At 47.9% G+C, this 13,413-nt stretch overlaps 1 protein-coding gene across 1 annotated transcript in view; it reads right to left on the bottom strand.

Annotated features, from left to right (window-relative positions):
* Positions 1-8,051, bottom strand: part of TNFRSF8 (TNF receptor superfamily member 8) — a 24,830-nt gene extending 16,779 nt beyond the window's left edge. Inside the window, exons 1-9 of the mRNA XM_019511543.1 lie at positions 8,046-8,051; positions 7,239-7,329; positions 4,625-4,750; positions 3,607-3,762; positions 3,428-3,521; positions 2,548-2,888; positions 2,268-2,390; positions 1,778-1,831; positions 1,154-1,179 (exon numbers count right to left, since the gene is read on the bottom strand). Of these exons, the coding sequence (XP_019367088.1) occupies positions 1,154-1,179; positions 1,778-1,831; positions 2,268-2,390; positions 2,548-2,888; positions 3,428-3,521; positions 3,607-3,762; positions 4,625-4,750; positions 7,239-7,329; positions 8,046-8,051 (1,017 nt within the window). The remainder of the gene's footprint in view (positions 1-1,153; positions 1,180-1,777; positions 1,832-2,267; positions 2,391-2,547; positions 2,889-3,427; positions 3,522-3,606; positions 3,763-4,624; positions 4,751-7,238; positions 7,330-8,045) is intronic.
* Between the last annotated feature and the right edge of the window lie 5,362 nt (positions 8,052-13,413).

A 13,413-nucleotide genomic window follows, 5' to 3' on the forward strand; every position in this document is an offset into this window, starting at 1 on the left:
GCTGGGGGAGTGGGGCAGGTTGGGGTGGCTGGCAGGCATCCCCCCCATGGTCCCCTCCCCCAGGCCACTACCCCTAGTACTTACCAGTTCAGAGTGGATGCAGCTCCCTGCCGCAGCCACAGGGGACTGCCCGAATCGCCAAAGATTCGGAGAGCTTTGAATCGATTCAGACCTTAAAACTGGTCCCCTGATTCAATTCAGATTTAGAGATCTGGCCACCGAATCGGACCAAATCTCCTCTGAATCAAATCACCACTTGAAACTTCGCACAGCCCTACTACAAAGTACATTATCCTCAAACATCAAGAGCACCTTAACCAGTCCCAGAAGAATGAGGGCTGTCACGAGCTGCAGCTGCAAGGGTTGTTAAAATGCACTTGAGAGATGCCAACCAAATGCCTTTTAAACCCAAATAACTGAGCTGCAGTAAACTTCCAGTGCTCCGCTGGAACCGGGTGGAAGTTAATGGAGTTTTGACAGCTGACCGGAGCTGAGCCTCATTCCTCTCTATGCTGGGGTGTTTCCACTTCAATTTCACCGTATTTTGTAATGTGCTGGGGACCTCCCTTTTGATGTGTGTTATTCCTTCCAGAAAGTCACATGGGCTAACTAGTGGCAGCTCATACCATCCTACTGGGCACCGACTGCCTGGACTGCCACCAGCCTAACCATATCCTCACAAGACCCATTTAACAAGAAGCCACATGGGCCCAAGCCTGCAGAGAGGGAAGTGGAAGAAGGGATTCCCCTGTCACTTGAGTGGGATCACAAGGGCCGATGGCACTGAGCTGGGAAGTTCACATCCAAGCTTCTCCCAAATGCTGAGGCTGGGTCGTCTCTGGGATTCTCAGGACTGCTATATTCCAATGACCCTGGGCTGGGCCTAGCATCGACTACTGAGCAAAACTCCCATTAGACACAGGACCTGGCTGGGGATTTTGCTAGAGTGAGTGCTTCAGGGCCAGGAGCCAAACACTGAAACAATAAGGACCGGTGCACTAAATGTTTGTGTCTGCCAAAGCATCACTGATGACAACAAAAAGCACATCTAGAGAAAGCTGTAACTGTTTAAAACAGGGCAATTTAAAAATACCTATAATTATTTTTATGGGAAACCAGAGCGATTTGCTTTTGGGATTTATTGCATACTTACTGCACAAGCCTTCACCAAATCGGGCCCTGGGAAGCAAAGAGGAAAAACCAATTACTATAACCTCCCCCATGAGGTTCAACAGCAACAGGAAGTATATCAGCATTTGCCCCAGTGGATCTCAAATGGTTTTACAAAGCAAGATACTTGTGATATTATTTCCCTTTCCCACAACATGCAGACACTTCTGGAGTGAATTAGCTATAGTGTAACTCTGCTCTGTGACTATTCTAATAGTGCAAGCCAAGTAATAAAGCAACACGCCACTAGAGAAAGACTGAGTCATGCCTGACAGATGTTCATGGCAGCGCTTCCTGGCACTGTTGGAAGACATTTATACCCTATGGTGGGGAAGGTAGTATAAGAACAGAACATCAAACTGAAGCATCAAGGGGAGGTTGGCTGGGCAAAATGGCATTGCACCTGGGCTTTGGTTAAGCTGCTGTGATTAGCAATGCCCTGCTCATGTGACACTTGTTACAAAGCTGCTGGAGATTAGGGACATTGGCTTTACCACTCAGGTGAGAAATGGCACCTCCAGCCTTGTGATGTCCCAGGCATTGCACAGGAGCCCAGATTCTGAGACGAGGACACAAGAAGTATTTTCCTGATTGACCAATGTCTCACCTTGAGATCCAGGCCTGGGTTGTTGTGTAGGGACTTGGTACACATTAGGAGCTGCTAGAAGAGACAATAGGTTCAGTAGCAAGCACAAGGAAGCTCTCGGATATGTGGGGAGCTACACTTGGTTGTTAGTAATGAAGATTTTCCAGCTGCAGATGCTTCCTACTGTCCCTGCTCACAGCAGGCAGATATCCTTCAGAAGGCACCAGGTGTCACCATTCCCTCCCCATGCCACCTCCAAGTATCTCCCTGAGCTCCCTGTGAGCTCCCATTTTATGCCAGCACCATTGTCTTCTTCCTAGGAAATCCCTTGTCTCAGGCTGCACAGGTGGGAATTTGCCTGCCACAGCCAAGCCTCCCAGAAGCTGGTGACTCTCCCTCTCCCCAACACATCCCAGGATGACCCAAATCTCTGGGGAGTCTCCACTCCAAGCAATTGACACCTGAAGCATCACCTGCATGCCTATGGTTAACGCACAGCTTGGAAACTCACTCTTCCTTATGAGGGTGAAGATCCGCCGCTTGCAAAACTTCTTTTGCCAAAACACTCCCATGGCCCCAAGCAACACCATCACTGGGAGGACCACCATGACCCAGGGAATGAAGCTGCCATTCTCTGCAACAGAAAGTGAGGGGACCGAGGAGTGAAGGATGAAGAGAGAGAGAGACGGAGTCTCATTCATGGAGCCTCAAGGTTGAAAGCCCAGGAGAACAACGTATAGAAAGGGAAAAGGAGGCTCTATCACAGGAACCTTCTCCTTCAGGACTGTTACCTTTCTTCACAGTCTTGCCTGTGGCTACACTTGAGGTCAGGAAAGTGCCAGCAGCTGGCTTTGTATCTGCTCCACCGGCGGTTCCTCCAGCAGTTGGGTGGACATTGCCAGAGGTCACATTGCTCAGGAGGAGGCTGGGGTGGGTTGCCCGTCTGGAGTCAACAGGATGCTCAAGATGGGTGTGTTGGGAGGGCACCCCAGCTGGGTCAGTACCCTGGGTACTGTTTCTAAACGTTGCAAGTGTAGGGACCCGACTGAGGACGTTGGGAGATGGGTCCTTGCACACTTGGTCGTGGGTGACGTTTCCTTTGGTCATCACTACCTTGCTCAGCTTGGCACAGCTGGGGAGGTGAAGGAGAGCATGAGATGGAGGGTGGCAGAAGGAAATATCTCAAGGCTGTCTGGGGGATGAGATTCTCCATGCGACAGACCTCCCTCGGGCTGGCTGTGTGCCTGTATCTACGCAACAGGATCACCCACCTTCTTTCCCCCATAGCATCAGCTTTTCAGCCAGATGCCAACCTAACCTCCATAGCACCTAAAGAAGTAGGCTGTAGCCTATGAAGCTTATGCCTCTCTGAATGAGCCAGTCTATATGGTGCCCTCCTGCCCTGCATTCACATTCAAGTTTAACCCTTCCGCTCAAGTGAGCTCTGAGTTAGGCAAGGAGGATTCATTCCTCTCTACTTGAATCCTCTACAGAAATAAAGCAGTCACCAGGGGACCCCCCAGATGCCACACACTAGCCCAAAGCCGCCCCCCTCCTTCTTTACCCTCCCCCTGCCCCCAGGTGAATTTGGTTGGTATGCACCAGTAGATCACAGGCTTCCAGCCAGCTCCTCCACCAGCGTGAAACAACAGATCAGAAACCAGCGCTTACTCTGTGTGAGGCCTGCAGGTTTCTGTGCTGGAAAACCGGTCAGAGAAGGTGCCTGGAGGACACACTTGGCAGGTGACATCTGTTTTGGAGGTGCCTGTAGAAAGGATAAGTCATTGGTTCCCAGACTGGCTCCCAGGCCAAAGGTGGAAGAGGCCAGCGGGTGTGAATGCGATTCCTACCTCTGACCTTGACTCCATACCCAGGATGGCAGCTGGTGTGACGGTCGCATCGTGCACAAGTGTTCAGGACTGTCATTTTACAGAAGAATCCTGCCCGGCACTCACACACCCTGCTGGAATTGAAGGTGCAGGGGGCTTTCTCCACAAGGTCATGTTCTGCAAGGAAGAAACGGAGGAGAAAGAGGCTGTGAGCAGCAGGGAGGAGACTCAAGGGAGGTCAGGGATAGGGCACAGAGGTACCAGGCACTTGGTTCAGTGATAAATAAAGTTACAAGACAAAGGGAGACATGTGAAGATGAGCAGGCTGCCATCTTTCAAACAGACTGGTATATGGATGGAAGGCCTCTAGCAAATCCCAGCTCCTGTAGGCAGTGCTGCTGGGGATCTGACAGGAGGCATTTCCCTGTTCCAAGTACCAACACAGTGACCATCCCAAACATGTGCCTGTGCTTCAAACCTATCAAGGATGGAGATCTCACCAGCTCTGCTCAGCAGGAGTCTTTCCAGTGCCTTTGGTGAGATTTGGATAAAGCCCCAGATACATCATGTAGCTGTTCTACTGAGACACACAAATATAGAAATGGGGTCTAAGCCACATTAAAGGGGGGATAACTTTACTGCGCTGCATATTAACATGGAAGGGAGCTCGTGTCAGCACTGAGCTGCAGCAGAGGGGTCAAGGACTACAGGCTTGCCTATGCTAGTCAGAAGGCCTAACTGCAGGATGGGTTGGGTACCAACAGCAGCAAAGCTGGTCCAAAACAGGCTGTACATGCCTGCACTGATTCATGCCACACAGCCTCACTGCTATCAGCACCCAAGCTAGCTGGACAGAAGCTAGCTTAGCTAAGCCTGCTCTTCTTGCAAAATTTTCCATTGCGATGCAGACACAGCATCAGATGGGCCAGCATCTCCTCCCAACCAGGTGTACTGTAGAAAGTCAGGAAACAAAGACAAAGTGAGACTAGGTGGGGGCAAGTCCTGCTAACATAACTGCAGAGGGCAGTCAAGCAAATACCTGTCATGCATGACACGCAGGCCTCACAACGCGGCTTTGGATGTGCCTCCTTCAGGTACTGCTCGGGTTCGCACCACCTGCAATCTTTGTCCAAGTTAGTAGGGCATGGTGTCTGTTTAATGGAGCCTGGAGGGGAGAAATCAAAATCTATAAAGCAAGGAAGGGCCTAAAGAAACAATCATCCTGAAGCACTTCAGTCCATGGGCACATAAGTCCCATGTATGACATGGAGACCTTCTCTCTGGGTCCGTCATCATAATTGCTCTCCCATTCCTCTAACAGCAACGTGTTTCTTAGTTCCAACCTGCAGCAAAAGTGCCATAAGTGGCAAAGGGCAGATCAGGTAGGGAACAGGCAGCAAAAAGCAGAGAAGGAGATCAGGCGAGGCATACAGAGTAGGAAGCAGAAAGCAGAGCAGCAGATTGGACAGAGGAAGGGGATGGCCCTTGGGGAGGGCATGGGGTTAATTTGTGGCACATCTGATAATTGGTGGCCCCCACTATCTTAGTTCAAAGTGATGAAGTAACAGCCTCCCTGCAGCAACAGCAGGCTACGGTAACAATACCCTGGGGTGCAGCGTGTAGAGCTGTTAAAGTATGGGACAACGGCAAGTCCTTTGCGGAAGGAAAGAGATGACTGACAAGCCTGCAGGAATGGCCAGACATGGCTGCCACACTTAGATTGCTCCTTTAGGGATTCTGTATAGCTGTAAGAACTCTACTCTGGGCCGGTACTACTCATTCTGGCTGCTCTAGGCAGCTCCTTTTTCCCTCCGGTCAGCCCAGCCTGGATACCATGGCTTCATGGAGCAGGCCCTTACCCCACAAACCAGTAAGAGGATGTACAGACAGCTCCCGTTGAGTGTACAGAGTGGGAGGCTGGGCCAGATGCACTGCTAGAATATCCCCTGAAGAGCTGGCTATGGGAGTATATTCCTGGCATGGATTCTGCCATGGAGATGAGGAGAGGCTGCTCAAAGCTGTGACCACATGAGCTGCTCGTACATGAGAAACTCCACAGAAACAGGGCTCTCAGAATGGGTTGGGATGGGCCAGAGCACTGATCATTCCTAAAATACTGGGAATGGGATAAAAATTACTTGCATCCTTTTGATGGAGCTTGATACTGTCTGGGCATCCTTAGACCTGGGAGCTCCTAACTGTACAGAACCTGACTCTGCAGCCTCAACAGCCACTCAGGGTCATTTTAGCTGTACAATATAGCATCTAACTGGCCACAAAAAGTTCCTCCCTCTGCTCCTATTGTTTTTGAACACTATTGCTATGTTAGATAGCCATGTTCTCTCTCTCCACTCCTCTTCAGCTCTTTGCATCCTGTAGGCAGACCGAGCCAACATCCTTCCCGTACAAATCAAACTGGTGAATTCACAGATCTTTAGCTGTGCTAAAACTGATGTAGCCCCACTGAAGGCAACGCATCTATGATGAGGACACAGCCTGCCTCATCCCAGTGCATTCCAATCTGGGCAAAAGCAACTTCCTTATCCATCATTTCTTGCTCTCATGGAACCAGTTCCACAATCCCAAGTTTTTAAAATCTTGGCTGGTCTCGCATCTGGGTGCTTATCTCATGAACACACACACTGCTGTAATCATGACAGCCACAGTACAGGATGCCCTGACACAAATTCATAAAAATGCTGAGAGCCACACACGGCTCCTGCCCCCCACCCCCTCCAAGCCTGCTACTGGTTTCACAAAGAAATGTCAAAAATTTCCTTGTCAGCAAGAGTTTTTACAGAGGGGGACTCAAGTCGGTGAAGTACCGTAAAAAGCCCTGCCCATTGGGTTCCTATAGCCAATAGAGTGAGTTTAAGGCATTTCCAGAACTCTGTTGTTTGAAGACATTTCTTTTTTCTAACCACAAAGAACATTACCCTTCATGAGTCATGGCTAACTTCCGACAAGCTCACTCCCTCTATTGAAAATACTCATGACCCAGGATGCTTTCTAAACTGTTCTGACTATGAAGGCATCAACAGACTTTCCCCATCGCTCTGGGGACAGCACTCAGTCCAGCTCACAGTTTTACTGGGCAGTTTGAATCCCTGTAGAAACAAGGTCTTTGGTCTAATTTCCCACTGCCTGTCAAGTTATAAGAGTCACTTGCACTTATGTAAAGTGGTATGAAAGGCTAGAAAACCATTGGGGGAGCATTTTACACGTTCGTCATGCTCATTTTGGAAAGATTCAACTAACTAGGCTCAAGTTCATCTGAACAACTCATTTCTCCAAGGGCTCAATTCTAACGAAGGACCCAATTCTCCAAAACTGTGATAACCCTCTATGAGGTGTTGCATGTCCTCATATCTCACTGACACAATATCCTGTTTGAACTGCAGTCCCTAAACTGTAATTGTTGATGAGCATCAGTGGGTTAAGATCCACTCATTGCAGATCTTTAGCAAATCTGACGCCAGGACAGCCAGATGCATATCAGCTTCTCATTAAACTGTACGCTGCACATTTATTCAAGGACAGCAAGGACTACCATTGCCTTGGTATAGATTTTAGATGTTTCCAAATGCACTTGTATCAAGAGTTGGTGCTGTATTGCCTGCAAAAGAACCATTTTTGAATTATAAAACACCCACCTGTGGGACAGTGGTAGCAGCATTTTTCTGAAGCTTCATCATAGAACTGGTTATTAAGCTTTTCACAGGACTTGGCCAAGAGCCCTGATGCCTAGAAAACCAAACAGACCAAAGACAATTAAAAGTCAGAAACAGGAGCTGACTTATCAATTTACTTATTCATTATTCAATACATTCCCAATTCAGAACATGGTTAGAGATGCAGCCTGCAGTCAGCTTTCCCCGTGAATGAGTCAGTGGGGAGGGGATACTGCAGTCCTACTGGTGTGTTTGATACTCCACTGCCTCAAAGCCAAATCCTTCTTGCTGATAGTGAGCAGGACAACTGCATTTCCCACAAGGATCCTATTTTAATCCCAGATTCTAATTCTGGAATAGCCCAGCTAGATCCCTTGGAGAACCAGCCCAGGCTTGAGACTCCACACAGATTGTATCATGATTAGGGCTGTGGAAAAGCCTGGCCAGGCTGGTTGTGACTGGTAAAGTTAATTCTTGATATTCAGTGCTGGACACAGTACATTATCTTCAGACATCCATGAAGTGGGTCAGTTATAACCAATGATACCCTTTGTGGGTATCCTTGAGAACACTGTCTATGCTTGTGCCAGTTTGGTAATCCCCTGCCGTGCCCAGCTGCCTTCTCGCGCATGGTGCAGTGTAGCAAATGGGTGTCTTTGGTCAACGGAATATAGCTCACGACATCAAGGCTGAAGGCTCTCCTAAACCTAGCCGGCTCTTGAAACCAGCAGGGTTAGGGCAGGCATGTTTCTGTCATCAACAGCCCATAAGAATTATGTCTGGCCTCACGTCCATCCAGGTCTGATTTCCAAGGCTGAAAACCAGCTGGGTTGCTTCGAGTGCCCTTCCAGAGCAAGGCCCAGATCCACATCCCTGGATCCATAGGGAAATGCCTTATTTACCACCACCCTCTACCAGGAGGTAGGCTTGGGAGTCACTTGTTTTAACAGGGCAAGAACCTGCCTTGAAGAGCAGGGTAGTCTTGCCTGAAGATAGACCCAAAAAAACTCTTAGTCACAAGGTTTGTCCTTATTCCTGCAACAAAGACCATTGATTTTGGTCAAACTCCTTATATGCATGAGAGGTTTTAAGGTTTTGATCTGATAAGGAGTCTGATATTTGCTTGGACAGAAAGAAGAAAGCTTTAATATTAGCTCTGCTGAATACACTTAGTCATGAACTGCATCAAGAAAGAGATCAAGCACAAGACATTTCCATCTTGCATCAGGCCTTTTGCTTAGAACAGATTGAAACACACCACTAGGAAATTTCAGTGGTGCGTGCTTTGTGTTGAGATCATTATAATCAGCATTTCCCCCACTCCTCTCCCTTCAAGCCTGTTATCATCTGAACTGCATTTTCAGTAACTAGCAGAAGGTGTGTAAGCATTTTCACCAGCCACATGTTTCAGAGATGAATGAGACCAGTAGATCCCCAGCAAACTTTCCCTCTTGATGGTGCTAGAGCAGGTGTTTCATTCATTATAGTTAATTAACCTCACAGTCAGACTCTTCAGCTTGCTGTATCCTTGTTTACAACTGGGGAACCTGTGTAACAAAGACGTCCCATGGGATAACTCAGGTCATGCGACGGCTGGAATGGAATTTGGAAGCCTTCGGTCAAACAGCAAGTGATCAGCAGAACTGGAAATAGCACCTTCTTATAACCACTAGCAAACACAACCATCCAGAGCCAATGGGATCCAGAAACCCTGATCACTGGCTAAGCCTATAATGCATTTCTACAAAGCCCTTCTTCCTTCCTCATTAGACCACATGGAGGGAATGGCAGTGTCCCTTTTGGGCCCACTTGAGTTGAATTTACAAGTTTTGTTTCCAAGGAGGCTGCCCGAGGTCACAGAGTAAGGCAGCAGAATGCCTCTGCCTTTCTGTGAAAAACCAGCTCAGCTAGATGGCCAGTCGACGAGCAGGAAATGGCCTAATGGAAACAGTCACAGTTAGGATTCAGGACCACTCACTTTCCTTGGCTTTGATGGAGACAGCGTGCTGAGAAGTGGACTAGAATGGAGCCCAGTTTTCAAGCAGTGGCCGCATCCAAATCCCCTCGGCCTAGCTTTTCTGCAAGCTCCCTGAACAGCCATAGAAAAGGCCAGTTGTTCTTTCCTGGTTCTATGGTGAAATCTCTGTATGGTTTCTAGATCAATATTGCACTCTGGTTCTCAGGGACAGAGTTGAGAACTAGCCCTTTAAGTGATTTATATCACACACCACTCCTTCCAAGTCTTTTGGAAAGAACACAGAGAATAACTTTTAATTAAAAGGGGGCTGGGGTTTTATTATTGTTGTTATAACAACAGCAACACTAGTAATAAATTATTGTTATTACCATTTTCTGTGATTAAAATGAAACACCGCTATAGATAGACAGACAGATATTAGTGGCATTTCATTTTAAGCATAAAAAAATGTGGATTAGGGGTTACTTTTTTATATCCAAAAATTGGGAATTTTTTTTTTAATCAGAGAAAACCAGGATCCCTGGTTATTACTATTATCATCATTATAACTGTTGTCATAATTATTGTCATCAGTAGGGGTGCTCCCAGAAGTGGCTGCAGCAATCAGCTGGCGCTTGCAGGGGGGGCACCGGTGCTCTCCGGAGGTGCACGTGCACCCCTGTGCACCCCCTACACATCGCCACTGGGGCAAGACGAACAACTATTCACCAAAGCGCCCCAGGGTAAAGCCAGGAGCAACGGTCACAAATTCCTAGAAGGAGGTTTCAGACTCGATATAAGGAAAAACTTCTTTGCGGTTCATGTGACCAGACTCTGGAATAGACTCCCAGTGGGGGTGGTGCAGGCACCTGCCCACGAGATCTTCAAAAGGAGACTGGATACACACCTTGCTGCACACCTTATTTGATCCCAGCAGTCTTTCCTGCCCAGAGCAGGGGGGCTGGACCCGATGATCTCACGAGGTCCCTTCCAGCCCTAAACATCTGTGAATCACTATTGTTATCATTATCATCATCATTACTATTGGTTTCAGATACAGGAGAGGAATCTGCTCTCAGTTCCAGGGATGTTGGTCTGTAGTACAGCCTCACACCAGTGTGACTGACAGCAAGATCTGGTCTGTTTTTCTTGATGAAAATGACTGCAATCAATTATTGCAGTGTCAGCATACACAGATGTGAAACCATTAGTTTAATCTGTCCTTTGTCCACAAGAGGGCAGCTAACCCCCAGTTTTCTGCTGCCTCTCTCCATGAAATCTGCAGTCTCCTAGTTGGAGCTAGTCCCAAAGCCTGGTCTGAAAATGACACATACTAAAAATCTGCTGTTCACTGCCAATATGCTGGTTCATGTCCCCAGTGCTCAGAGTCAATGCCAAAATGGGTCTTTTTTTTTTTTTTAAATCAAGATGCTGACTATTTGTCACCCATTCAAGCTTTCTGCTGACTCAGTCCCCGCCAAATTCTTGGCCTTTCACCTACCCCTCAGAGTCTGCCAGACAGTCAGTTAATTTCCACGAGTGTGAAAATAACTTAGCACGCTCCTTCTGCAGAGGGCTCAGAAGAGGTGCTCGGCAGGGTCCACCACCTCGTCTAACATGGGTCACTCTTTTTTTTTCCAGTCCTTTGGTTACTGGCTTGATAACCTGTCACCGTGCTGGTTGAGCCTCATTGCATATGGCCCTTGAAAGCGACATGCTTAAGTGGGGCAATAACCGTGCACATAGATTTGACCCCATATGCCCGGTATTCACAGCAGCCTGAACTTATTTCACAACTCAGCATGAGTTATTTAAGCCAAACAGTGCGGGAAGAAGAGCATAGTTAGAAGTGGCGTGGGCTCCGTTTCTTTAACAGGCACCAGGTTTTCTAGAACCTCAGTTTCAAAATTTCACATGTCTGATGTCAAAAGCTTACAGTAACCACCGAAAAAGCAACCACAAGACTGTGTGGGACAGAGGTACATTTGGGGTTGCAGGGAAAAAGGTCCAAAACAAATGATAAGCTTTGCAGCAAAGGAGTAAAGGAGTCAACTTGGAAAGGTGAGGATTTCTTCCTTTGGAGAATTACAGGTGACAGTGAAACGAAGAGGCTAGCAATTGTTGCAAAGATGTCTAAATTAGACCTCTCTGTGGGAGTGTGGGTGAACTTGAGGGCACAAGCAGCCTGGATGGTGTCATTTACTCTTTGCTCTTTCCCAATCAAAGCAGAGTGTAATGATGCATCACACACTGAAAAACAGAGGCAGGAATTAACATATCCACCCTAAGCACATTTACCTCTATGCAAATTTCAACTTCCTACACGTCACTTTGGAGCAGGACATTGGATTGACATAAAGGTTGGCTCATTTGGTGATGCGGATGACAACAGACAAGGCTGCATACACATAGTAATGCTTTGCTTTTCAGCTGCAAACTACAAAACACTTTATACTGGTCATTAACTAGCAATACCCTATGCTTACCAATGAGGAACAGTGGGGGTAGCAAGTCAATCGCAGTGCCAGGGACAGGACACAGCTTTCCTAACTCCCAGAGAAATCAATCAAGTCTAGCACTGGCATACTGGAGTGACACTCTGTCCTTTCTTGATTTGATTGTTAAATCAGACCATGGAAATGAACAAACTTCATCAGCTCTCCAGTTGCAGAAGTCCAGACACCTCTTTCTCTTGCCCGATCCATTGGGAGAACAAATAAACATCTGGTTGCTTCTCTGAGGCACAAGATCCCAAGGCTGATGGGGGAATCACAAATGCTTACAACACTGGGGAGGCCTTAGGCCAAGCCAGAATCCTTTCAATGCCCTGACCACAAGGCTGCAGCCACACAGTGACTCATGACTGTGAGGTTGTGAAAACTCACTTCAAAGGAAGATCTCTGTTCTTAGCAGCATGCTGACACTTTCACAGCACACTTGACAAGAACGGCTGGCTACAGAGCATGATCAGCGTGACAGTGGGAAATGACAGATGCTCTTTTTCTGTGAGCAGGACATTTGAGCGAAGGTAATGGTAATGTCACAGGTATATGACAAGCTGTTTTTGACAGGCTCTGGGGCCAAAGGCTCCAGCCCGGTTGCAAGGTGTAACACTAATTGCAGGCTGCTCAGGAGGACTGGGCCAATGAAGGAGATAATCAGCAGCCACAAGAAGTAAAAGGCTCCCAAGGAGGGGAAGCCAAGGGTCAGGTGAACGGGAAAGGAGGGAGAAAGAGAGAGTAGCCTAGTCAGCAGCTGCAATACTGGACCAGAGACTCTCAGGGTCTAAGAGACTGGGAGCAGCAGCACCACGGCAAGGAGGGAGTTGAATCACAGCCAGGCTGTGAGGAAAGGTTTCAGTGGGAAAGAGCGGCATCAAGCGGAGCTGGAGGCACTTTCCTGGGGGCTGAAAAGGACTCGGGCCCGTGACTTAACCTTTTATGGGCTGTTTGGGTCAGAGTGTGAAGACTGACTGATATAGGAGGGTGTCTGTGTGACAGGTGTGCCCTGGGAATACAGACCGTATTGCGTTTTAAAGACTTTGAGCTAAGTGATAACCCCAAACCTGCTACAGTGTTCAGGAGGGGCTTGTGCAGTTCCACAGCTGGAACAGAAGTGGACCCAGAGCCCTAGTCCTGTGTCCACCTACATCAGTGGGTCTCAGCCTTTTCAGACTTGAGGCTAGATTAGAAAATTACACTTGGGTGGAGAAGGCACTAGGTACAATGATTCCCTAAGAAGGGGAGGGGGATATTCAGGTCCATTCAAGCAGGAGATAGAACTCAGCTGTACAAGAACACTTCATATCAAGGAGAAGTTACTGACAGGCAAAGCAAGCACCATGCTTGCAGAGACTTCCAGGGGACCCATTACCCTTTGGGTCTCAGCACCAACAGCAATTTCTAGTGGATGCAGCTTTCCAGCATGCTGAGCAGAGCATGCATCCTGTGAAATGGCACACAAGAGTTCAAGCAGGACAGGAAGATGAAATCAAGAGAAGGCAACCGATACATACATGCATCAGATATATGCTCAGAGTTGGTAGGTGTTATATGCCACAGAAGCCTTTTTTCTTTGGGGGGAGGCATGTGATTTAATCTCTTCTGCCTTCTTACCATCTGGATAGTGAAGCCCAGACAATGCTTGCTGGAGGTGTGACCCAACAAGAAGCAAAGGGGGCAAGAGTGCCCAAAAGCCCCT

The sequence above is a fragment of the Gavialis gangeticus genome, unplaced genomic scaffold (genome assembly GCF_001723915.1).
Source record: "Gavialis gangeticus isolate Ggan-Ray unplaced genomic scaffold, GavGan_comp1, whole genome shotgun sequence".
NCBI classification, from domain to species: domain Eukaryota; kingdom Metazoa; phylum Chordata; order Crocodylia; family Gavialidae; genus Gavialis; species Gavialis gangeticus.